This window comes from Serinus canaria, chromosome Z, assembly GCF_022539315.1.
Source record: "Serinus canaria isolate serCan28SL12 chromosome Z, serCan2020, whole genome shotgun sequence".
Classification (NCBI taxonomy): Eukaryota; Metazoa; Chordata; class Aves; order Passeriformes; family Fringillidae; genus Serinus; species Serinus canaria.
Genome location: NC_066343.1, coordinates 42,335,430 through 42,362,954, shown reverse-complemented (window position 1 = coordinate 42,362,954; position 27,525 = coordinate 42,335,430). Strand labels below are relative to the sequence as shown.

At 37.1% G+C, this 27,525-nt stretch overlaps 1 protein-coding gene across 2 annotated transcripts in view; it reads right to left on the bottom strand.

The window, feature by feature from the left end:
* Window positions 1-4,069: 4,069 nt before the first annotated feature.
* The window catches only part of MLLT3 (MLLT3 super elongation complex subunit), a 119,882-nt gene continuing 96,426 nt past the window's right edge, over window positions 4,070-27,525 (bottom strand). For both annotated transcript variants that reach the window (XM_050987331.1, XM_050987332.1), the window contains 6 exons: window positions 24,901-24,979; window positions 21,129-21,261; window positions 19,514-19,613; window positions 16,615-16,686; window positions 14,690-14,761; window positions 4,070-7,968 (listed from right to left, as the gene is read on the bottom strand). In XM_050987331.1, coding sequence (XP_050843288.1) covers window positions 7,837-7,968; window positions 14,690-14,761; window positions 16,615-16,686; window positions 19,514-19,613; window positions 21,129-21,261; window positions 24,901-24,979 — 588 coding nt within the window. In that variant the 3' untranslated portion in view covers window positions 4,070-7,836. The remainder of the gene's footprint in view (window positions 7,969-14,689; window positions 14,762-16,614; window positions 16,687-19,513; window positions 19,614-21,128; window positions 21,262-24,900; window positions 24,980-27,525) is intronic.

Genomic DNA, 27,525 nt, shown 5'->3' with positions numbered 1-27,525 from the left:
AATGTCATTCAGACAGGAGTTGTATTTCAGCAATACAGAGTTGGGAGCAACCACAGAGAGAAAACCAGTATATATTATGGAGCTGGTTAACATAAATGATTGTTAATGACATGTTGGACATGAAAACTCATTCACCAGATCTCCTGGAGCCAAACAGATACTTCCGTTGGGTTTCATCAATCCTACTTATCATATCATCAGCCTGGATTTCTTCAAATTTTTCTATAGCTTGACTCCCATTTTACATTTCACCTTTTATGGTAAAAGAAGTCTCTAAAGCAAAGGTTCTCTCTGTTGAGAGAATATCCTTGCATTAGGAAAAATATTGTTCAGACATTTTTATATTCCATAAGTCCTTGACCTTTTGGGGAAAATTCAAAGACCACAGTCCTTTTAACCCTTTATGTAACACAGAATTCATTGCTAAACAAACCTTACTTTTGATTCATAAGTTTAGGTTTGTATATCAATGTGTAACTAGGTGTTGTTTCATTTAAAAAAGGGTATTTGTTGCCTAGTTTTCTGGCATCTGTCTTGAGAGAGAATGGAGGGGGGGAAATCCCGCTAAAACTCAATGAATTATTTCTCTGTTTATATACTCCCATATAAATAATGCATCCTCAGCTCTCCTCCAGATCCTTTGTGCTGCTCTGACAACAGGAAGAGACAGAAAATTATTGTAACTGGTTACCTGCCCGCCCCCCTTCCCTGCCCCAGTCATGAAAATAAATGCTCCAGACTGGATGACAGATGCTTTTCCTACTCTAAACTGCAGAGTAACTATGGGTCAGACTGCATATGATTGAGTTTGATGGTCTGATAACGGTCCCACTCATAATTATCCAGATTTTATTTAGTGGCTGGGCATAAGGTTGTGAGATGTTTGGTCTTTGGACTTCATTACCAGGCCTTCATGTCCAGGAACAGGGTCCAAGGAAGAAAGGAGGTACTGAGTGTCAGTGAGGAGTTCCCTAGAGCAATTCTGTCCCCCATCTGTTTACAGGACCTGAAAGGCCACACCAACAGGTGCTAAGCCAGCTGGCTGACACCCCTAGCACCCTAGCTACACCCGAACAGCTTGACAGGTCATGACTACAGAAAAGCAAATGTAGTACCTATGCCTTACAAACAGAAAAGAAGGGTGATCTGATGAACTACAAGCCAGTTATCATCTCAGTGTCTGTGAAATTCATGTAGTTAATGCCCTTGGAAATTTATTCCAGGTATATGAAGGTGGTGGTTGTGGTAAGAAACATCAGGCATTTACCAAGAGTAATGACATCCACTTTTGTGAGAGCAGTGGATGTCATTTACCACAACCTTAGCAACCAACTGATTCTGATATAGTATTTCCATATTTGGGTTCAGGCACTGAGGTCTGGGTGGGGAGACAACTACATGAGTAAAAAAAAAGTAGTCACGTGTAAAGGCTGGTGGCTAGTGTTTTATGTGCAACCTGGAAACAGGTTAGAGGGGGCATTCCCCAAGAGTCTGTGGGGACCTGTCCTGTTTTACACCTTTATTCAGTGTCTCCAGGGAGTAGATGTAGTGTACCTGCCTCAGATTTGTTTATGACACTAAAGGTTCTGCAGGTGTTTAATGCATGACATTCTCATGGGAAGAGCTTAAGCCTTGATATTTTATTGTTATAGTCATTGTCTTTAGAATGTGAATCAGGAATGAGAGAAGATACTGCATTGATTGCATTGAGAACAACTCTCTGCCCCCACCTGTCGACCTGCAAAAGGAGTAAAGGATAAAGAAAATTCATCTGAGCAACAAGCATCATGGTTAATTGTGAACTTATAAACTTATTTAAACTTATACCAACCAACTGAAACCAAGGCAATGCAGAATTCTGTCCCATAGCTGCAAGACGATAGCAAGTGCCTATTGCAGCAACCTATTCTCATAGCTGGGACAATGCAAAGAGGAAGGGGTGTTAAGCACAGAAAGGCCCCAGCCAACACTCAATTAAGTTTTTACATAGATTGTGAGCAGATGTCTGAGGACCTTAGGGAAGAGATAGCTGAAAACTAATTGAGCACCTTAATCATTATTTCCCTATATACACAGGCTGAGATTCACGCATTTCTACAATAATAATAAAAGCATTTCTAAGCTGCCCTGATTGCAGTTGTCCACAAGAATCTTGATTTTAGATGTGTCTACTTTCATAAAAGATTATTCCTAATTCATCCACTTACTACACACTATGCTTACAAAACCTGACACTAATGAAAGAAGTATTAAATTTTTCTTACATGCAAGACAATTTTGAGAGTAAATATTTCAGAGGCTTATACTTGTTAGAAGCAGAAAGTAGTAACAATAATAATAAAGGAGTCAAAACCATGTTTCACTTCTGTCTTATGACCTTCCCAAAGAAACAGCCACATCACAATAACCCCACTCCAAACCTAACCAGGTGCCTAGCAAGCACAGAACTTACATTTGGGAACTAACAGAGTTGTAAAAAAAGAATTAAAATATTTAGCTGCATAGGCAAAGTGAAAATGTAGCTGCTCGTAAAAGTTAAAAGAAAACTGCTTCTTGGATAGCCTGGGTGGTACTGGCTGAGCATGTAATGAATGTTTCCTCTGCACCACTCAAAAACAGAGCCCTCCCGCTGCATTTTGCACCATTTTCTAGACCACCCACTCAGATGAGGATACACAAACCACATGTGCTAGGAATGTCTGCCCTGCACTGAAAGCAGTATCAGCATTATGACCTTACTCCTTGCACAGTCAGGATTTTAATACAGGCTTGCTTGTATTTTCAATTCCTTTGATTCTTTAATGGTTTGTACGTAGCCATTGGTTATTAGATGCTTAAAGATTTGAAAGAGGAATGTAATTGTAGGAAAACCCCAACATTATCAGAGTAGAAATATTTAAGGCAAATATTTCTTGTCCTTCTCTTCCTGAAAAGAGATAGGCTTTGTTTCTAGGTCTCATTAAAAAGCTGTATCTGACACCTTCACAAACCCACTCTTTCCTAAGTAGGACTCAGATGTTGCATTCTGTCTCTCTGTGAGCAATGATAAAAGTTAATAATTCATTCTTTTCTGTGATGAGAGGGGTGATGTTTACTTACAGAAATTGCAGTTTTATAGCATCAGCTATCTAAAGGAACATATGAAAATGCATAATCCATTTGATGGAAGATTCAGGAAATGGTTACTTCCAGTCAGAATTATAGCAAATGATAATAAAAATACATCTGCTGCATTCACAGACTTATATTTGACTTCACTCAAATTTCAAGACTGGCAATATTAAAGTAAATGAAAAATGCAAGACTACCATTTTGCAGTACAATCAGCCTGGCTGAGATAAAACATAGAATGAAAGTCAGACAGAATACTGAAACAAATGTGAAAAAGACATTAGCATCCCAAACAATAAAACACCTTTAATTTTTTTATGTTCCTGCAATCTCCATCTCTCTCTCTGTCTCTTCTCATCAACAACTCCAGATTTTACAGTGACAAACCAAGGAAGTTGTACTATTGCATCTCTTGTTTACACCTTCTTTTCTTTCTCCCCACTCCACCCCATACACAAACTTAGTTTTCTTTCCTGTCCAGTCAGAATAGCATTTCTTGCTGCTCAATCAAATGCGAAGCTCTTACAAAGTGAGCGTGGTTTGATGTTAATTTATCTGCCCAGACACAGAGCCAGCCTTGTAAATGTCATTGGTTTAGCAGCATTAATGCACTGATTAACTTCCAAGCCTGCACAAAAGCACTGCAGATATATGTGTTTTAGTCCTGTCATCTGTTAGTAAGGATTTATGCCCAGCAGTAAGGCTCCGTACAGAGTATAGAGTAGCTTCCTGGTGTACACTACATTCTACTGTACTCTGCTTGACAATTAAGAAAACTATTGAGGCTCATAAAAACACATGCCTCACACTTGTTAAACTTCGGAACATCTCTTATTTAGCTGTTTATTTCTGTAGTTCCCCCTAGCTCCTGCTGTGGGTGAAAACCTGACAAAATTTTCATTGTGATGCCTAATTTCTGCAAACCACAGACCAATGAGCAAACACAAAACAGACTCTGTAGACTGCAACAGGAGTTTACTAAAAGATAGTTTTCCATCAAACTGCAAGTGGTAAAAGATGGGATATGGTGTATCTGAACAAATCAAACATCCTACCATCAGAGCAGTGTCTGGAGTAAGATAATGCATACAACAAAACCAAATGGATGAGGCAGTTTTCACTTTAGGCAATTCTACAGTTTTCCCAACAATTTTTCAAACTAAGTGACAGGTCTTGGAACCAATGGGTCATTCAAGAGACCCCAAAACTCTGGCATAGCTTCTAGGAAAGGAAGATTATACCAAGTAAGGACCAAGGACTCAAACTAGATTGTGAAAGTACTTTATTTCACTGTGAGAATGGGAAAGAAGAACAATGGGCCAGGCAAAACCCAAGAACTTGTAATTTCCTTCCCAGAAACTAAAAGAAACTTTAATAGAAATATACCGGGCTCTCCAAATGCACTGTACTGTGTGCATTTTGTTTCTGAAATTGAAAGCATAGACTTTTCCTAAAAACACCAAACCAATGAAGAGAGAGAGAAATGATCAACCATTTCTTACAGTCCAAAGGCTGAACAGTGAGCATGGATTTAGTTTTACCTTGGAAGACTCTCTCCACTTCAGTGTATGAGAGGAGGAAAGAAGGCCCCTTCCTCCTTTCTGGCTCTTCTTCTTTAGCATGGACTAAGATGGCCTTCAAATTTAGATGACACTGGAAGTTTTATAAAGCCTCTCAGCTGATTAGAATGTGTAAAAAAAATTTTAAAATTAAATTTATTTTTTTAAAATTGTCTGTCCAAAACTGGACATCCACTTTCTGAGGAGGAAAGTTTCTAGTGAGAAAACTCTCTTTGCTACTGGATACAACTACTGCTCTAGCAACAGCAACTCATGCTGAGAATTACTCTAGATATTGGAACTTACTGCTAAACTCTGTCTGGTCCAAATTCTCTTATATAACTGTTTTAAACAGCTTTATTCTAAGTAAGACTTCAAAACATTTGTTGCCAAAACACTTTAACCCATCCCAAAGATCAATGCTCATAGACGTTAAAAGACTTGGAAGGGTATCTTCTTGTTTTTCCTTCGAGAGAAATATGAATGTCTGAAATTAGGTGAACATAGATTTATTTTGTTTCCATATAAAAAATTAGATGAAAATAGCTAACTTTAAGATTTAGAGCAAAACTTAGTCACCCTATTTCTATCAGAGTTTTGTGAAAAAGTCAACACACACATTTACACCAACAGTCTATTTTCTCTCTCTCACTGAATTAGAAAATTTAAGAGTTTAAGGATCATCCACAGTTTGCATGAAATTCAGCACTGATTTGATACTGTAATTGATGTCATCTCCCTTTTATGCCTATTCACCTAGTTTCTCCTTTCCTCCAGCCCTGTTCTCAGTGTACAATAAAGCTTATCTGGTATTTTAAGGGTAAAATGATTCATTTCACCATTTCTAAAAAAACAGTGCAATAGTTGTACTAGAAGTATCCCCTTCTGAAACTCAATGAGTCTTTACCACAAGACTTACTTAGAAAAGTCTAAGTGGACAAATTTCCATATACATCTGGTATAACTAGAAGACAGGAAAGCTGAACACACATTTGTAGACCAAAGGTTTTTAAGGTTGCTTTTAGATAACCAAACATTTTTATATAAAACAATCAATAAAAATTGAAGTTTATCCCCTTTACATGCACCCCTTTTCCCTTCCCCATCGTCACCTGCCTTCTGTCAATAGTAAAGTTAACATTACACTCCCAGTCCTCCATCCCCTCCCCAATTGCACATTAAGACATGGACTTAAAAGAACAACATAACGCTTCAAGTATGCTTCATGCCAATCATCAATAAGAGTCATAACATTACTGAAAAAGTACACTTATTCTTCAGAAGCCTAAGGAGGACTTCCTGCGGAGTATGATCAAACATTTTAAATAAGAAAAAAGCCCCCCAACCCAATATGTATCGTGCCCTTTCAAAAAGAGTAAAGTGTAAAATTTTCTTTGGACTTAAAGAAACAGTATTAAGATTTACCATCTGAATAAGAAATAACCCCAATAGTTTTTCAGTGCTGCACAAACTGTGCACATTAAACAGTAAGTCATAAAGATACTACTGTTTAGCTCTACACATAGAGACTACATGTGGCATAATAAGCATACACATGACATACTGGCCTGTCTAGCAACAAGATACATTTATCAGTCTGGTAAACCTGAATAAACCTTTGCATCCAGAAGTATTTTTAAAATTATTATTTTCTCTTGCCATTTAAGAATTTGAATTTTTCATATAAAGGCAATGATTTCATCAAGAAACCATCAGCAATATGACAGCATGAAGCATTGATGTGAAACTGAGTATACATCCTCTCATTTGATCATGCATAAACAAGGATCCTGATTTCAAGAAATAATGGATGTTATGAAAGAATACTCATTTTCATAGACAAGAAATTCTTCTGGAAACACAATAAGGTTATCAAACAGATACCAAAATCTGCAAAGTTTAAAAAGCCTATATGCATGTATGTGTGTATGTACATATATATACACAGGTGTGGTACATGTGTATATATAAACACACATACAGATGATATCATACATGTATTTATTTCATGTATTTATTTAACTGTATAAAAACATTTTTTAATCTTTTCAAATAAAAGATTTTAATTTAGCAGTTGTAAAAACCAAACTAAATCAGAAAAAAATCCCCAAAACAAACTAAGCAGATCATATACTATATGAATGAACAAAAATGTTATGCAAAAAGTTTTATGGTAGAAGCGAGTCACACACAGCAGAAGAGTGTTGAAACTCAAAGTAATAAATAGCTCCAAATTAAGAATTTTCTACAACATGTTCTTTAAAGACAGGACCAGCACTTTTTCTTTTATCATACGCTCCTGCAGAACACCTTCACTCTAAAACATATTTAATTTTGCAACACTTAAATGGACACAAAAATGTAGACTGCAAGAGTTGCCAGATTCAGGACAGTATACATAACATTTTTTGTTGAAAGTCTTATTGGTTTATTCTCTGAGGCTAGACAGCAAGTCATATGAACCTACTTGGTGCACTTTTTAACCATGGTCAATACCAATAAGAGGATAGAATCAAGGACCTGCAGTCCAACTTGCTGTGGTCCAACCTACTGTGGTAGACAGGAAATGTAATACAGGACCACTGCTTGGTCGCCACATTTGTATCTTGTTTTCCAGAACTGCAGAGGTGGAATCAAGACTGTAGTGTTTTAATTGACTAAAGAAAGATAGCAAGAAGTGGCATTTCAATGTGAATAACGTTACTAGGCTTGTGAAAGTACTGGATCAAAAGAGCACACAAGGGACCCCACTACTTGCACTATCTAGTAGTGTCACTCAGTGACTCACTGACTTTAGGATACATGTATGCAATAATAAATAGATCAGTTATGTAGTAAGGCAGTGTGTTGAACATGCATTCATCTTGTGGAGTTGAACACCACAGAGAGGGATACATGATATCATACACATTCATTAAGAACAACATTGTTTGTTTTTCTGTGTTTGTTTTTCAAGGCTATCCAGGCAAACTCTTCCAGAGCATTTTCTTCTTGAGAAGAGTGGTCCTCTGAGTCTGGTCACTTCTGCTCTCCCTTAACAAGAGACTGGCTTTAAGGAAAAATAAAAGCTGAAGAGGTTTTTGGTTTTTTTCCCCTCCATTTTGGTCGCATCATTCTGCATACATCATTTAAAGAACAGTTTTTGATACATCCATATGCTGAATCCTCAGGAGGTTCCAGATGTTTCCAGATAACTCTGTAGTTTACGGACTGTGGTTTTGTCCAGTGAACAAAGATCAAAGTCAAAGGTTGTATTTGTGATATGAAAGTGTCCAGTTTCTTCTATAAGATTTACTATCTGAAAGAAAAGAAAAGATGCAATTGGAAATTCCAGAAGTTTTACATGCCCACTGTAAGCATAAAAAAGTACCATATGAAAGATCTAATATGAGCCAAATTGGCCCAATACTTGCAGGTTTAACCATTATCCTTGTCATTCACTTCCTTTCTGACATGCATTATTGTCCAGATTACAATATCTTGGGGTTTTTTTAGATCATCGTCAACCATAACATCAGCATACCCATGTGTTGTTGCCGCAAACATTTAGCATTGACAATATATTTTTCAAATGCTCAAAGAAAATCTGCTTATTTTCTAATTCAGTTAAAAAAAAGGGGAGGAAGGGGGAGCATTATACTCTTAAGCTCAAACAAATAATTAAAAATCCCAGGTAGATTTCTGGAATATTTATTATGTGCATAGCTGCTAAGCAGGTTACATTAGGAAATAAGTTACATAAGCTTTTCTGCAAGTGAGGAAAAGAAATAAATCCTTAGAGATTTATTATTAAAAAAATCCCTATTATTAAAAAAAAATAATACAAGATATCTTACATGAACTGTTAGTTCACACACAGTAGTAGTAATTTTTTAATTTTTTTTTTTTTTTTTTATATCCAAATATACCATGGAAGGACTCCCAGCACAGTCATAACATCACTTAGTTTGTGGGGTCTTCATCCTTGGAGATATTTCAAAGTCATTTGACATAGTCCCAGGCAATTGACTCTACATGTCTTTGTGACCTCCAGAGATTCCTTCCAACCTTAACCATCCTACATTTCTGTGAAATCAACAGTAGACACCTAACTTGTGCCTTTCTGCAGTTGTGACATTTTTAGTCTTTAAACTACAGTCTGTATTTTTGAAGAGTGGTCAAACACAACACAGAATTGCTGTAAAAAAAACTCCAAATCTTTTAAGTTCCAGGATGCATACCTACCTCCAAAATAACATTGAGCATCTTGAAAAGCCTAAGCATTATTTGTCAGAGAGGGCTAACATAGTGCCAACACACGGCTGCTATAAATCTCTTATGTGCGGTTTCATTCCAAGGGACAGACATGCCAAGGGCACACAGAAAGGCACTGCACCCTGAAGTGGCCTCTGAGTAGCTCATGGACTGACAGAACAACACTGCTCTTCTCAGTCCTTCCAACCACACCTTGAACACTTCACTCAGGCTACACTCTTAATCCTGTCTGCAACCTCCAATTTGAAACCCATTTAGTGCTGGGGCTTCCACGTACACCTCCACTGAAACACTACTGTGAGATACTCCTTGATTGTTGTGAGCTTTATTACTCTGACTGCAATTCCTTTTCCACAGCTGGAGGAGATACAGATGTATGCACACGTGGGTTACACAATGTACCTTAAGAAGACATATCTGTTAGGAATAACCAACTTCACAAAGACCAATGAATTTAAACTAAATATTTTGTAGATTTCCACTCTCCATGTCATTACATAAACAGATATTTTTTCTTCTCAGACCATAGAAGTAAAGACTATGTTAATGATAAATGAAATATGAAATGTGTATTGTCAGGCATGGAATGACACAACCAAGAACAGATTAAACAAAATGGACACAAGATAAAATAAGGGAAATGCTAGTTACAATAAAAATCTCCATTCTTGATCACCCTTTATTTTCAAAGATGGGAAAATATAAAAATAAAATCTGTTTAATTTGGTTTACAGCTGCCCAAAATTCTGAAAGCACCTGGAAAAAACCTTGCTTTCATTAACAGCTTGCTATCATTTAAATGTGTACCTCTTGCTTCAAACTTCTTTTCTATATTGGAATTTTTAAACTAAAATTACTAACTTCGTTTGTCCACTTGCTGAGCCACAGATTCTTGTAACACTTTTCCATCCCCTACTGATGTTCTGCAATTGACATGAGGAAAAAAAATAATCCAGTGGGAAAAAACTGATTGATACAAAGAAGCAAACTTTGATATGTATTATTATTCTCATTTTTGACACTCTCTTGAGCTTCATCTAAGAGAGAAGCAATGGTAAGTACCCAATCCAGACTCCTTTTGTAAAGTTTGGAATCTAATCTTGGCTTGCTATCTGACTATCCAGTGTAAGACAAATAAATGGCTGCACAAGAAGTTTACAGAAGCAGAGACCAAGAGAATGCAGCTACGTTGAACAACTCTGTCTATTGCTTCCTTGTGTTACCGTGGAATAAAACTACTCCTAATAACCCCCACTGCAATATACTTGATTTTAGAAACAAAGATTATATGAAAGTGTTAACACATGTATTTTTAAACAGTGCTGCATATTTTAAGAAATGGATAAGGACTTCTATTGATCAAGTTCTGCTTTGGGCTTTTAAGCTCTAGGTCAAGGGAAACATAAACATTTTAAATACATCCCTCATCCAGCCCCCAAGAGATACAGTCGCTATGTCTGGGCACCTGGCAAATGACTGAAATGAACCCCAAAGGCTTTAATGGATGTACAAAAATGTATCAAGATAAACCCAGACAGCTCAATGAAAAACACCTGCCTTTGTGCCAGTCAATGAGGATTTCATGACTTACAGTATTAGTATATTCATCCTTGTGCTATTCAGAAATTCTTCAAAAAGAATAAAAGGTTGAGATTAGTTGCTAGGAAGTCTAACAGTTCTAACATTAAAAATATAGTATTAAAATGCTTTATTCCAAAAGCTCAGGCTGCAAAGAACAAAAATATCCCATTTGTTTCTGCTGTATAAGCTTTGCTTCTCTGCAGTAAATTATGTCTCTGTTTACATAATGTCTCTCCAGCTCAGTTTCATCATTATCCATCATAGTATAACTATTTATCAGCCTTTAAACAAGCAAATGAGTGTGTTTGTATAAGGAAGCCAAAGTGCAACTAATGACAGTCATTTTTCAATTTGTGGAGGGTTTTAGGCCATGTGATAGTTTCCAGACTTCCAGGCTGCCCCTGGCAGAAAATTCTGAGAAGATAGTTGCCATCTGAAGTTAAGCACCTTCAGAACATGAGCAATGTAGTTTTCAGCCATGCTGCAAACTCTCAATTTCTTCCTTAAGCCTGTGTTGCCTAATGCACTGGCTTTGGGATTTTTTACCAGCTGAAGATATGACTTCTCATGCCTCAAAATAAGATAAGGTTACCAGAAATGTTGCTGCCTTTCACGGGGTCATGCTAACATTTTCTTCACTGAAAATGCAGAGTAAGAAACACTGCTTTAGCCAGCAAAAATAATTTTAATATACTGGATATGCAGCATTAATATCTGTTAGCAGACTTAGTTAAAAAAAAAAGCCTCATCACTGTAAATTCCAACCTCTTTCCTTACAGTGCAAGATGTTATAGAGGAATTTATTTGTAAATATGATTTCAGACCAACTTCTGTGTTGTCATGGTCCAATATTCATATAAAAACTGCTCATACGACTGATTTTTTCTTGGTCAAATGTTCTTCACATATCTTCTCCCTCTCAGGCAATTCTTATATGTTTCTAAGTAGCACCTAACACCAGAATTATTTCATTATGTATCTGGGCACTTGCAGTGTAGTACCACATTTCTCCTGTCTTCTCTCTTTCTCAGCTTCCTTTAACAAAGTGTCTCAAAGAGAATGCCTCTTGTGGGAAAGAGCCACATTCACAAAGATACATTTTTCTCATTTTCACATTTCTCAGTTTGGCTGCATTCCTGTTTGCTGTCATGCCCAAGGACTTGGTAACAACTGAAATTGGAAAAAAAATTTAAAAAAGAAAATCCTTTTCATGTTCCTCTGTGTAAGTTTAAAAAGCCCATGCTTTTACACGATATCAATGCCTTCATTGTTCTTTTGCAAGTTTTTGAAAGTCTCTGTGCAAGAGACTTACCTGCCCTAACCTAAACTAACAAGATGACAGCCACCATTCAGGAACACATGATGCCATCACCATGCCACTTCAACACCAACACCTCTAAAACTCTTGCAGCTGTCTACAGTTTTCTGTTGCATATTTTTGCATTTGATCCCTCTTCTCATGCAGTAACCACAGCCCCGTTATGCAGTTTTGCACCTTACTGTTCTCACTCTTGTACTTTCTACAATCTCTATGTATTTCTTAGTATAGAAGTTTCATATTAATTCCTAGAGACTTTCCCTGCTCTGTATCTTTTGAATTTCTGTGCACACTGGAAGTATTTTACATTAACTACATAGCTGCAAAGCAGTAAGGACACTTAAGATGGGATAGCAGATTATTTTTAATGTTGAGAAGCATTGATTCTCTGCAAGTTATCCATTCAGTGTTGGGAAGATATTTCTGTAAATGGATAAAATCATATGAATTAATGAGTTGCAGAATGTTAAAGGATTAAAGGTTTTAAAACTAAGCTGTGTTTTGTTTTACAGCAGCATAGACCATTCACTAGTGCAGACAGCCTAAAAAGTAAGTAATTTGGCTCTTCCACTGACTCCTGGTAGACCTCTGTAGCCAGTATCATGGTGTTCCCAGAAGAACTGAACCCCTGTCCTAGCCTGCACAGCCTGTCCATAAATCCAGCTTTCACTGGGGCTGTACCAACAGCCTGCAAACACTCTGAAACATAGGAAACAATCTGCAAGAACAATCTCCCCAGGAAGGCAACACCAGTTCTACATCAACCAAACTTTCATAATGTAAATAATAATGTATAAGTAATCATGGATTACAGCATTAAAATGCCTCACTCCCAATGCAGGTTGTGAGGCAAAGTTCCTGAATGAATGCTTTCTCTAGTTGACAAATTGTCTCAACAGAAAAAAAAAGTTTACTTTAAAACGCTCAAGAGTATACTGCTCTTTTTCATTTACTCAGACTAGGATACTCTAAATTTCCAGCTCAGTTTATGTTTCTTTTCACATGACCTTTTCCTTGTATTAGTAAGCTCCCAAAAAGCTTACTATAACAGTACTCCAATATTAGAATGAACACAATTTGTGGACAAACCCATTATTTTTCTAACAAAGACAAATAATTCTTCATCACCAAATAAATGCTGCCAGTGAGAAAGACAATGAAGCATTTGACTTGAAGCACTTTACTTACTTTGAAAGTATTTCTTAGGATGGCTGAATAATTCCAATTGGAAAGGATTTTGCTAGTCCCAGCCCCTGCTCAGAGTAGGCTCAGTTGTAGAGTCAGATCTGGCTACTCCAGGCTTATCCTGTCAGGACTTCAAAAGCTCTAGACCACCATCATGGGAATAAAAAGAAGGCTTCTTTCTTGTTTTTATATTTGCCCTGCACAAAATGTTTTGAAGTTGATTTTCTTTTCCAAAATTCCACACGAAGCCATGTAAGCCCTATGGTCTGAAAGCTGTTCAAACAGCCCCAGTGAAAGCTGAGTTCAAGGCATGACTGCCCAGGTTGGGACAGCGGTTCAGTTCTGCACTAGTAACAGCAGTACTGGCCACTGTTGTGAATCAGAAGTGATACCATTTGGAAGCTATGCCTTGGATAATTGGGGAATTGAGTGCTCAGGAAGAAAAGACAAAGTGGGAATTTTTACAACACAGTGTATTTTCCAGATTCAATTTTAATAGGAACTCTTTGAGAATCAATGACCAATGTAAAGTGGATAGGGTGTTGCAATTCCTATATCTTAGCCTCCTACAAAATTATTTCCCTATGTAGGTAAAAATTTGGCTCTGCTACAATTCTGAAAGCATGCTTTGGTTCCCTTTGCAGGAAAAGGAAACTTGGGAGGCAACAGTACATTAAATATGAACGGTAACCAGTATGCATCACTGTGTGTTGTAAGACAAAATCTGAAAAAGCTACTAAAATTCATCTTTAATTAAGAATATCCTTAACCAAGATCTTCCATTTCAATGACCTCTCAATAGTTTTCTCATCTTTACTCACAATATGGAGCCTGAACTAACAACGCAGTTAATGCTGGAGCTCGCAAAATACTGTTAACATGCCTAGTTGAAAAATTTGACAAGTGATTGCAATCTTTTAGAAGTGGCAAAAATTTTCCTCTTTACAACATTTCTAAAACATAATAAAACCATCTGTGCTACAATTGCTTCTACTTTATTGACAGTGCTTACTGTTTAATCTTCACAATTTTCAATCCAATCCAGTACCTGACAATATCACCCAAACCCAAGAAAACTTTCTTTGCTCTTACCATTGCATAACCTTTCAAAAAATTTGCACCCTTTTTGTTTTGGACACTTGCATATTTTACTCATTCTAAGACTTCAGAAGATTCAAGGAATATATTATGTTTTCCTTCAAAGTGGGCTTTGCATTGAATTTTATGTTTTCTGCTTCCCATGGGAAAAAACCCACTTCACTTGTTTCTGAGACAAGGTTGGTCATTTTCAGTAAAGAAGCAACAAGCTTTTTATCAAGTCACAGTGCACAGCTACGTCCATTCTCCCATCCTGCTTTCATAATTATTGATACAGTATGTTAAGAAATGTAACAACAAAATGGTGAAAAAAAAACCTGAGGCATTTTTTTTAATTTGTCCTTTAGAGAGACAACACAGTTACACACTTAATATCAAGCACAAAAATTCCCAAAACTGCAGTGTAAGACGTAATCGATTTCTATGGACTATACAGGCTTGAAGGCTGTAAAATTGATAGCAGAGTTTTTAACTGATAACCTATAATTGATTACAGAGTTTTAAATGAAAGAAAAAAAAGAAATAGATGTGACTTCAAAATTTCAATGAGCACACTGTGATAGTGCATGAGAATGGTTCTCACCTGCTGCAGTACATGTCTCTCTCTCAAAGTCATTAATCTTCTGTGGAGCTCTACTAGTTCATCAAGATATGCCTAGAAACAAATTCCCCCCCATAAACAACTTGTTAATTAAGTAGCAATATAATTCATAAACTTCAGATGTCTTCAAAACCAGTAGAAATAGAAATCTTATTTTAAATATTGGAATCAATATCCTGAGCTGGAAGAGACCCAAAGGGATCACTGAGTCCAACCCTAGGCTCTGCAAAGGACAGTGCCAAGGGTCTGTCCAGCATGTGCCAGAGAGCATTGTCCATTCTCTGAGCTTCTTCAACTCTGTCAGGCTGGTGCTGTGACCAGCTTGCTGGGGAGCCCATTCTGGGGCCTGGCCATCCACTGGGTGAAGAACTTTTTTCTAATATCCAGCCTCTCCTGACTCAGCTTCAGGCCATTCCCTTGGATCATGTCACTGGTCACCATGGAGAAGAGATCAGTGTTGCACCTCTTCTTCCTCTCAGGAGGTCTTCCCTCAGTCCACGAGTGGTCCCCCTGCAGTCTCCTCTTCTCCAGGCTGGACAGACCAAGTGACCTCAGTGGCTCCTCATAAACCTTCCCATCTAGGCCTTCCCCTGTGTTTGCAGACCCCTTTTGGATGCTCTCTAATAGCTTTAAATCCTTCTTATAGTACAGTACACAGTACTTGAGGTAAGACCAAATTCTTCTTTGAGGTGTATTTTTTATTAATAGTTTGGCATTCTATAGCTTAATACAACACAAATATAATTTTTTGTGTTTTTTTAAGATACTTCACATTGACAGAAATCTCCATAGGTGGTCATTTGCTGATAATCTCTGTATCTCAACTGTGCCAGAAAGCATCATAAGACTGGGGATGCCAAAACAGCATCTTTAGAAAACATATCCCATCTTTTTACATAAGAACCAAACCCAAAGACTCAAAATCAAATCAATTTTTTTCTCTAGAGGTATGTAATTATTTCTTTTGTGTCAACAGGGAAAGAAAGACTAAGCAAGATTAATCCAAAGGTAAATTCTAGCACTTCTTTCCTGGGATGTCAAGCATGACTCACTTCTCCACCTTGTTATCAACGTTCTCCTTCAGAAACGGCTCCTGAGCCATTGAAAACTGGTTTTTTTGCTTGTAAGCAGAACGAGATATGGCACTCAACCTAAGCAACCAAAATGCAAACCAAAATATCAGAGCACTAAAAATCTAGGCACTGCAGATAAAAAACCAGACTATAAAAATCGAGATGCTGCAACTTCCATCTTTTGCCTAATATTATTACAAAACTGATACGAATACCAGTAAAATACAAGCTTTCAGATAAACTTGTCCATAGTGGGCAACTGTGCTATGGAAGGATTGAGAGCTCTTGCCCACAATCATTTAACAGATTTAAATCAAACTATCTCTGTGTTAAATGGTGACAGTTGCTTATGTTATTTTAGTTAACATGCTAAATCACACTGCTAATTCCTAATGCACAGCCTTCAGAAAGGATCCTGGAAAATAGATTTTCTTTTTTCCCCCTGATTGATTTGTGGGCTAGGAATACATCTGTGAATTCTCATCTACATCTCATTTCTCTGTGAAGCACAGTAGAAACTCATGGTGGACAGTAGATAAAATAAATAGATAGAAGGGTCCCAACTGGTGAAATTTCCCAAATCACCTGACTGAAAAGAAAGAAAAAAAATTCAAAATATGAGAGAAGATAAAAGAATTATAGAAAGAAAACAGAAAAAGATCTGCACCTAAAGGAGTCCAAAGCAAAGACATACTAAGATTTTAATTCTGTAACAAAGGTTGGCATTTGGTAAGCACATATTCTGGAGTAGTTTATTGCTACAGTAGTACAGTATTTATTGCTATAGTAGTATCATATTCTGGAGTACTTCATTGCTACCTCATTGTTATTTACCTTATCACAATCCCCATTCTTCATTTGTTTATCTGTTTTGTTTTGCTTTATTGGACTTTTCACTTCTAAAATCTGGAAAAGAAAGAAAATAGTGTAAAAATTAAAAGCATCACTGGATACAACTATATATGGAAAAATTCTGCTGTTAATAAAACAAACTCAAAACTGAGCTTTTCATTCTTTAATCCACACAACTTACTCATACTTTTCAGAACAAAAAGTAACATACACCAGAAAAAGCTGATGTACTGGAATGAGGTGACAATGATATTATTAATCCTTAAAAGAAGGAATTTTACATCACTTAAAGCCTTATCAACAGGTTTTTTCCCCCCCTATCTTTCACATGCTGGGAGGATAAGAGGTGATTTGGCAGGTACAAAATGATGCTGAGGGTGTCTCCATGCAGTGCCTTTGAAATGTACTATTATCACTGTACTTTTCCTGTTCTATTTTTCCCCCTCAATACTATCTCTTCTTTTTGACAACAGAGGTTTTGAAACAGTCCTTGAAATGACTGTATGAGTTATAACTGAAAAAGAAGTGATGGACGGTGATTACTTTTGCACTTATATGGTATCCTTCCTTCAATGCCACTCACACCCATTTATTATCACTCATACAAGCCAAGATTGCTTCATCTGATACTGAAACAGATTCAAGAAGAATACATCAACATGCAGCAGGACACATTTGAAACTTTTAGAATTAAAGGCAGAAGTATTTGGGGGAAAATTCACTGTTGATTGTTCTGTTTTTTCAATGGACAATACTTTTTTTAAATTAAAAGAAAAATCACCATATCATTCCTAATCTAGAATGTAACCAGTTCTTCTGAAAAACATCAAAGAAAACTAGGTAATCACAGATAATGGGAGATTATTTTTCACATTTCACTTTAAGTGAGACTAACATCACTAGCATGATTAACTCCAAAACCATACCCAACAGCCACAACACAGGATAAAACTCAGTAATTAAAACAAGGAAATAAAACGTGTAAGAACAAGTTGTCTAGAAGCCTTACTGACATTTTCCCCCAAGTCCTCTCTTGTTTCTCCTTCCCTTGGTACAAATGAATAAATTGCATATGTCTTCCCCAGGCTGGCCAGCATCTTAAGAATACAGCTGGCAGATAGCTATTTCCCTATCTAGTGAAAGTGACTGCAGATCTAAGTTAACCTTACTTGATTTAATTAGCCAAGAGTGATGAATATTCAGATTCAAAACATACATATTTGAAGAATAATTCCAGTACTTCTGTTCAACACCCTCTAGAGTTACTGCTGTGTAGGCCAGTAGCAAAGCTTTGTCTTGAAAAAACCCCCCCACCCAACCCTACAAAAACCAGACCTTTAATCATGGATTCAGGACCTTTTAGACGCATTTATTGTTTTCACAGGAAGAAAATTCTTGGTTTCAAATAGAACCTTGTCAATAACACAGTATATTTTAAAAAGCAGCTTCCTTACAATGCTTTGATATGCAGTTCAAATTTAACATCTTAAGCACTTCATAGATGAGATACAGCACTAATCACATCTGAGGAAGCTAATACAACCACAAACTCTGTCTTAGCTCTACAGTTCTAAAGGAACTTAGTTAGCACAAACCTGATTTCATCAGTAAAAGATCATCCTGGCAAGCAGCACTGAAGTACCAAGAAGATATTTCAAACATGGCTACAGTCCACTCAATTTGAATTCTCACAATGATTCCCAAAATTTTCAATTTGCAGCTCAATTATAAAATTTAGCTCATTTAAAGAAATGGGGGAAGGTATGTGAAGGTATTTTAGCTGACCAGCTACTGTTTGGAGTATCTAAATGTGGAGGTAGACCTTCTACTAAATCACCAACAGGCAAAGGAAGACAAAAGATACAAAAGATGTGACTGAGTGGGCTGCTGATATTGAGACATAATTACTTAAAAATTGCATTGGCTCTTTAGAAATCAGTCTTCATCAAACAACAAGCCATAGACAGATTTTTAAATTTTTCTTGTGTTTATGTGGTCAGTAAATGCAACATTCTTCACCCCTACAGACAACTTTTTAACCTCAAAGCTATCTCTTAAAAACTTGTAACTTTTGTATAGACAACTTAGTAGAGCCTACAGTTGGTAGAAAATAAGAATATTTTCTGGACATAAAATTTCCTTCTCTCTGTGCACAAAGTACTTCCTAATTTGTGGGGTTTTTTTCCCCACAATGTATTTGATCTTAGCTAACATGAAAAATAATATTTGGGGTTTGTACTACAGCTTGTGCTGGAAATCTTAATAAAAAACCAAAGGCAAGTAAATAATATCTGCCAGATAATTGAAGCAATTATAGAAAAGAGACATAGAAAAGACCCACCTATGAAATTCAGCCTCTAAACCATGAACTTGTGTTAGTGCACATAGACACTATTTTAACTCTATCACAACTGTCAGTAGTCAGTATGTGTCCTAACAGCTTTATGTATGATGCAATTGACACTGGGAATGAATCATGCCTCCTTAAAATAACTGAAAAATGGTGTATTTTATTTTGTAAAAAATGTGAGTTTTTATACTTAATTTTATACTTTGTGTGGGTGAGGTACCAGCCAAAAGCTAATTCTCATTTGTCCCTGGAGTATTTTGCAACTCTAGGTAATTTACTTTATTTTTTTTGAAAAACTGAACTACCCTATGTCGCTGCCTCAGAAACAACAACCACGTTTGGTCTTACAAATCTAGAACAAGTACTCTGATACAAATCAAAAACTATTGTGTCTTCTACTACAGTAAAACAAATACTGTATCTTTCTAGATGAACACTGGTGGGAGAGAGGAGAAGAGATGCATCAATAAACTCTTGAGTTTGATGTTAACTCTGTCTACTGCTAATACAAAGCCAAACTGCATTTTTTACCTGGCTGCTGCTGGTTTTCAGTACAGGTGGTGCTGGATCATGACGCAGCGGTGAGGAAGCTGAGCTGCTATCACTATCGCTGCCATCACTCAGGCTAACCCTGCGGAAAAAGGAGCCACAGCATTACATCTACAGACAAAGGGCTGTCAAATGGGGTGAGCCAACCTTGCACTTTGGGGCAGGGACTTACAATGGCCAATCCCTTGCTAAGCAGGCTATTGTTAATCAAGGTCACATGGAAGAGAGGCACCTGAGCAGGGCTGCACTCTGGAAAAAACTCTTTGGAGCACAAAGAAGGAAGATGCCTGTCTGAACTTGGCTGAGTTAACAGCAGCTAACTTTACAGAAATGGTTAAACACCTATAAAATTGATCTACTTCTCTCTATCTCAGTTCACAGCTACGTCAAAGAAGGAAAGTGGTCTTTAGGGATACTTTTCTGCTCTCCTAAAAGCTTTCCAAACAGCTGTACTTCCCACCTGAACACATGTTTTACTGAAAAGTTCCTTGTTTATTGTCAAAAGTAACACAGCTTTTCCTGATTGAAATTTTAAAACTCAGCATCTCAGAAGAGGTCACATAAAAAAGCCCAGCTCCTAGTCAGTTTCAACCTTCATTTACTTATAAACAACAGGGAATATCTTTTTGTTGGAAAAAATGGAGTAGAAAAACAATAGCCTTAAAGTTCCATCAAAATACTGAAACAAAATCTCCAAACTTGGAGGGAGACAAGCTGAGCTTGAAACAATCCTTTACACAATCACTGACAACAAGTTCTCAAACAGCTAGTCATCTTGGTGTTTTTCTCCTTGATTCCAGCTGCTAAAGTACACTAGGGAAGCAGCTGCATTCATTAAAGTTTTCCTGTTATCTTCCCATTCAAGCAGTAGCTGACACTGGCACTCAGGTGCTGTGCTCTAACAGGAAAATCCTCTGTAATACATACAGAACCTAATATGTAGAATGTTTGAGAGACGCAGTTTCAGTTTCTTCCATAACCTTGAACATCATTTGGATGGAGCTTCAAGCTGCCTGAACACCAGATGAGTTTTGGAATGCCCTCTGAAGGTTGCAGCAAGGATACAGAAGCTTCTTTTAAGAAACAAAAATTTTAAAAATTTCTTTGACAGATGCTTGCTTTACCCTCTGATGCATTTTTATGCATTATCTACTCCATGCAGCACAGAATTTACTTGAAATTCATATTTCATTAATTTGGATTCAATTTAACAGCTTAATCTAAAACCAGTAAGCAAAGAGGTCTTGTGACTATGCATAGAATAGCTTATTCAGCAGCTGAAGGACAATTTTCTCTAATTTAGGCCAGGGAGTGATTATAACTTCTTGTCTCAAGTCACAATTTCATGAAATTGAGTAAGGTGAAGCAAATCAGAGGATCATCATAACTGCATTGATTAGTACAGGAAGAGTTTGTATCAGGAATGGCTAGTTGAGTTAGGGTTTTAAAAGGGCTCTTTTATGTGCGAATGCTTTAGAAAGAGTGAATTTTCTGCCCATTTGCTACTCAGCACTCTGAGAACATCAGACCGTACCTTGTTACTAACAAGCACTACATGTCTTGGTCAGCAGGCCACTTTCAATCACGAGACACTCACCTGCGACTCCTGCCTCCTCCTCGTGTATTTACAGGTTGTTCCACCTCAGAATCATTGTCTTTCTCATCTGCTTCATCTGATTCATCTTCATTATCATCTGAATGCAGATCTTTCATTATAGTCCTCAATGGGCCTGAACCAACAGAGACAATAAAAATCAACAAAGTTTACTTCCCGGTGTTTTGGGCAATTTTTCCAGCTTTAAAAACTATCTTCTCCACACAGTGTTGAGAGAGGAGAGTCTTAAAAATTAAACAAACTAAGTAATGCACTGGGGGATAATACTGCAGGGACCTGTCCATGTATTCATGAATCTTTACTCATGTGAGCAACTCTGTCAGCTTCAACAGACTTACTCTTGACAATGACATGACTCACATGTTCAAGTGTTAGAACAATTTGCACCCTGGACCATAGCTGAAGTAAGTAAAATACTGTCGTGACAGGAGAAATTGACACAAAATATATGCTTACTAAAAGCATGCTTCTTTTGTATTGCTGGGGTTTAGTATTTTTTGCTTTCTCATTGTATGAGTAAAGATCTACAGGGACACATTGATCAGTATTAGTACATTTGTTAGGTTAATCCATGTATGAGAGGTTGCTTCTAACAAATCACTGTGACTAAATTGTACTGTACAAAGCAGTCATTTTGTCTTCCTGGTTTTTATGTATTTTACCTTCAGCTGTTCCCATTATTTCATGGTCAATTTCAAGTGGAGTAAGTACTTCACCCATGTTGATAAGTATGAAGTGCATCAATACCATTGAACATCATGTTATCACTTTTCCTGAATTAGCAAGAAGGTACGAAGCTTAACTTGCTCACAAAACTGCATTAAACTCAGTTTGGGTTTTGATTTTCACTTTTTTTACTCTAAGAAACAGTTACAGAAAGAAGAATATGTTTAATAGAGCTAGAAGTGTAACACTACAGCTACTTGAACTAAGAATGGGCAAAAGCAGATTAGAAGAGGGAAGAAAGTAAAATGTCCTGGTGGCATAGGACATTTAACTATAAAGTTCAGCCCATCTAAGACATGAAGCAGCAGTTGAAAACACCAGTGATGGCTGTAAGAACAGCAATTACTATTATGGTTGTAATTCCTTCAGCCCAAGAAACACAGTGCTAACATGAACACATTGAGCCTGAGATGAAGCTTTCAACTCTCTATTTGCTAATGGAAAATTGAGTCAAGGAGTGTCCTCCCTGGTCACTGCCAGCAGAGAAGGGAGACATCTGTCAGTCAGTGCCATACCCATAACAGGTCAATGAGTATGACAGTGTTCCCGTCATGGGGGAGGACAGTTTTATGGACTGCTCCAGACACAGCAAAGTTGAGGCCATAGGTATTTTGACTAGTTTTGTGCCAGTGACTTCAAAGCTGTTGTTTGGAATGATTTATCACTAAGGCTGCCCTAAAACTTTTGTAAGTTGACACAGTTTGGACAGTTCCGAGAAATGAGCCTTTTCTCCATTTTCACACCCTAGGAAAGAAAACCAGATGGTCCTCACGGGCAAATTCCTGGTTGACCAGACATTTGTATAGGTGACAGTATGGAAGTACTTCTTGTCCATGCACCCACAGCTGATACGTAGAAGCAGCTGACTTGTGCTCCATTTTCTGTCCCTGTTTGAATATCAGGAAGACAATGCTCAGTTGCAAATGACAACCTGTAGTCTGACTGAATAACTTACCATCTGACCCTTGAAGGAGGGAAAGGGCTTTTATAGAAGCAGTAATAAAAAGAAACTAGGAGTCCTCAGATACATCCATCACTGACAGCCCCATAAGCATTGAAAAACTTGTCATTCAAACAAGTTCTCACTTAGTGTAGGAGCATGTCTGAAAAGCACATTGCTAGCTAACTTTACAGCAGACTTTTCTACCAATCAGCAGAGCATTAATTTTTAGGTCTTTTTTTTTTCCTAGCATGGATAGCAATTTTCTGCTCCTTGCTCAGTTACTCTAAATTCCATAACAACCTTTCTAAAGGTTTGTGAAGTTGTTGCCGCCTAAGATATCAGAATAGTTAAGGAAATCTTAAAATTAGGAGTTGCCCACAAGGAAGTTTTCTTGGTAAGGAAACAGAAAAATATCAAAATAAGCCCCAAGGACAGAAGAACTTGAGGAAAGTCAAGTTAGCCCACTGTTTATGCAAAAAGAGATGAAAAAAGTTCATGCTGTGTTTTTTTCACACCTGAGTGAGCACTGGAGTCTAAATGCAACGAAAAAAGACCAACAGTCCTAACAAGTAACTTCCAGGTAAGGGGAAAAGCATGGCTTCTGGTGAGAGCACAACGCACATTGTGAACATGCCATGGTCTGCCTGGTGATCCATACCTTTGATATACAAATGCATGGCCTGGACAATAAACATGCTTAGTTTATTGGGGTTTCTGGAACTCTCAGAAAGAAGCAGAAACCACTATTTACTGCTGCAAAAAAGAGAAGATGCATATACCATTTGCACTTCAGAGCTGTTCACATTGGAGGACAAATCTCCCACCTATTGCAGAGAACTGAAAGACAATCTGTGATGCGTCATGTATATGATCCAGAAAAGATGGATGGGGCCAGTCTGCTCAGAAGAAACTACTAAGTCAACAAGTTTTTTCCCAGTAAAGATAATAGATGCAGAAGTGGATATCCAAGTCTTTTGGCTTGTAATGGACAGTTCACACCACTAAGGTTTTCATGAGGAAAAAAATGGGGGTTCAGCAGGAAGTGTACTGTTTGTTGTTAGGTAAATATGAACTGCCTGAAGCCAGTCATTACTACAGTTCATTTCCAGCTCTTGCCTTCTTTCACATGAAATAACAGTGCCAGAAAACATCAGAAAATCAGTACCAGCCACCTACAGAAAGGCACTAGGACAGATATACATCACATAATCATGCACAAATCTATTTAAAGTCAGTGTGCCGGAGGCACTAATGTATTGTCATAACCTTAAATCTAGTCTACCATTGAGGAATATAAATGGCTAAAACAAACAATTTTGTTTAGTCAAAGACTGCTTTTTTAATGCTCCTTATCCAAAGAATAAAACAAAAACTCATTAAGAATGTATCGGTTGTACAATCTTATAAACCAGGGAAAGAAGCCAACCAGGAACTAAGTAGTTTAATAGATCATGGAGAATGAATATCAACTTATTTACAGAAAACATGCCTTGGCAAAGCGTCCAGGAAGAAAAATGCATTCTTTATTGAATTTCAAGTAAACCAAAATTATTAGCCAGAAAACCAAATTGCAAACTTTAAGTCTAACCATCATCCTTCCCTGACATGTATTTGAAGTAAATATTGTGTGCTCTTAAAACTTCCCAGCAGTATGGGATGCTCAGAGCCTTTGAAAGGGTCTACATAAACACATCTGTGGGTTTCTGTTGGCTGCCCATGGGAAACCACACTTTTCCAGGGCTTCAGTTGGAGCCAGGTGCCATGCTACCTAACCATGCAGAAGGATAACTCAGAAATATAAGCTCTTTTATGTTTATCCCCTGTTAACTGACTGGCACGTATTTAGTCCTTCAAAACAACCAATATTCACACCCTTTTCTCAAATTCCCAGTTTCTTTCTCTCCTTTTATTTTGCCCTTACAGCCACATCTGAAAACAACCTGCAGAAAAGTCTCTAAATCAAAACTGTGGCCAGTTCAGGCAGTGAAACACAGAAGAAGAGAGGTCATGAGATGCCATGAGCTCTGTTTTTATTGGCCCCTTCATTTCACACATTCCTTTCAATTTCTTTTCCTTTACTGGTACCTTGTTGTCTGTTGTTTTGAGATGGTGTAAAACTGGAACTGGAACTGGAGCTGGAACTGGCAGGACTGGGCTGTTCAGACTTAAAAGAAAAAAAAAAAGAAAATAAATAACATTGTAAGAGACATTCTTTTGCCTGGAAAAACTCTTATGGTTAGTTACTGCCTAAAGCATTCTGTCAAGAAAAAGAAACTGTGGGGCCAAATACTCAAAGATCTTAACTTCCGGGGTCAGTGAGGCAAACACTGTGGAAATTACTACTGCACTCACCATACATACACACTACTACATCATGTCTAGTTCTTTGCTAAAGTCTAACAAGAAGTTTCCAAAGCCTTGTTTGAAAGATTATACAACATGAAAGGCTAAATGAGTTTATAATGGACCTAAGGCATCTCTGTCATTGTCATACTGGAGATGCAATGTTTTTCAAATTAGCAATGACATTGTGGAATTGAAAAACAAAAGACCTGAGCAGACCACACTAAATGCCAGAAAACCTCAGACAGTTTTCTTCTTTTCTCTCTCTTAGAAAATAAGTCTTAATATAGGGATTCAAATGAAACTTTTATGCTATGACTAAAATCCTCTTAACACTTTTCATATGTATCAAAACTCTGCAGATTGTAAACGTGACTGAACCAGAAGGTAGGCTTGGTTAAAAAGAGAAATTACTAGAATTTACCAATTGCAAAAGAGAACTGGATTTTTAAACAGGGCTATTAAAATCCATGTGTATTATTTATCAAACAGTTCTACCATTTTTTTTTTCCTACTATTGTTTAAAATGTGTAAATTTCCCTTTAGTTTAAAGGGGAAATCCTATTACTTCATAAAAAAATTTTACTCTTCAGTACTGAAGAGTCTCGCTTCCTGCTGCCAGGCTGCATGTCTCCGTATACTTTTTGGCTGATTTCTAGACTCAATGATACATCCTTGCACACTCATCTGTGTACATGAGACAAAGTATGAATCTGGTATGTGGGCAGAGGGGATGCTAACAGAGAACACAAAAGAAGTTGCCATACAGAAGAACAGTGAAAATCAGATTAGGAAATAATGGTCTGCTACTGAAAATTATACCTGCTTACACTTTAAATTTTATACAACTGTGTTATCATGGTGTGTTATCCAGGCTAACCAACATTTTCTGACTCTACTTGCCTCATGATTAAGACAGAACAAAATTGTTCTCAAAAATGACAGCAGAAATATCCGGTCTGTAAAACTCAGTTTTCACTGCCTAAGCCTAACAGTTGCTTTTTCTCCATAAATCAATCTATTGTTGCCCTTCATAATAGAGCAGGCAGATTTACTGCCTTTTGTTGCCTTTTCTCATGATGAGAGATGCCAATTTGGGCAACAGAATGCTTGAGAACAACACCATTAACATCTGCTGTCCTTAAATCAACATCAGCTCCAGTTCTCACAGACACAGTCAAAACACAAACTCTACCTGACTGTGGGTGTATGCCACTTATACACAACTGAATCAATCCTGTGTAACAAAACCCAACCCAACCAACAACACAACCCACTTCCGAGTACCAAGAGAGATTCTTACACACTACACAGCATCAAACCTTTTCAAAATATTCTGCAGCATTACCTGACGCTGCTCTGAAAATCAAGCATTTTAGAAAAAAAAAAAAAATCTCCTTCCCGAGTTTCTGTAAAACCTTACAAGATTTTTAGTTGTAAAATAGTCATGATAATATGAAACAGACTGCAGTGATGAAGAACAAGTGTCCCTGCAAACTTTAAAGACATCAGCAAACTAAGCTCAGTTGCCTAGCTGCAGGCTACTCTTAAACATCTGGTTTATCCGTCAATTTCTGCTTCTTGCAGCAAAATTACTAGCTGAGAACTGGTTTCTGGAGATTTCCATTAACTGTATTTTTTCTTTATTAATTTCAACATGAACTTCAACTTACCTAAAGTCCATTCTCTCAAAAAAAAAAAAAAAAAAAAAAGCAAACACTAAAAGACAGTCATATTTGGCTTTCAAGTGCTAAAAGTCTAAAAAGCAAAAAAATCAAATACACACAGAGACTATTTAACTATTACAGGTTCACCTCTTTCTTTTTTAACCAGCTTCCTTGAAATGAAAAAAGGGAGAAAGGCCTAATCTCATTCTCACTATAAGGCATGAAAATACCAGTGAAATTACTCTGTGCCAAAATTTTCTCCCAGCATTAACTAATTGGGTCAATATCACAAGAACAAATGCTATACAGATATACATACAGATATATGTATATATAGATACATACAAAGCTGTGTATTTTCCTGGTAAAAATTTTGCTCTGCTTTAGCAGAGAACTCAAACTACAAAAACTCCTTAGGAAACACACTGATCATCCAGACTTATTTTAAAAGGGCTCCTAATAACTTTTGAAACTATTTACTTCATTTTCTTAAACATCCCAATCTGAAAATTTATCCCAAGGAATATAGATTAACATAAATATTAAAATTGTTAAGTATTGGAAATGAAACCTTCATTTTTGACTGAGAAATCTGGGTGAGAACACACCCAGAGGAAACAGTTGCTTTTAACCTAAGAATGAATGTTATTAACAGAAAAGATTTGCCTTTTCAAAAGAAGCATTCCATATATGAATATGG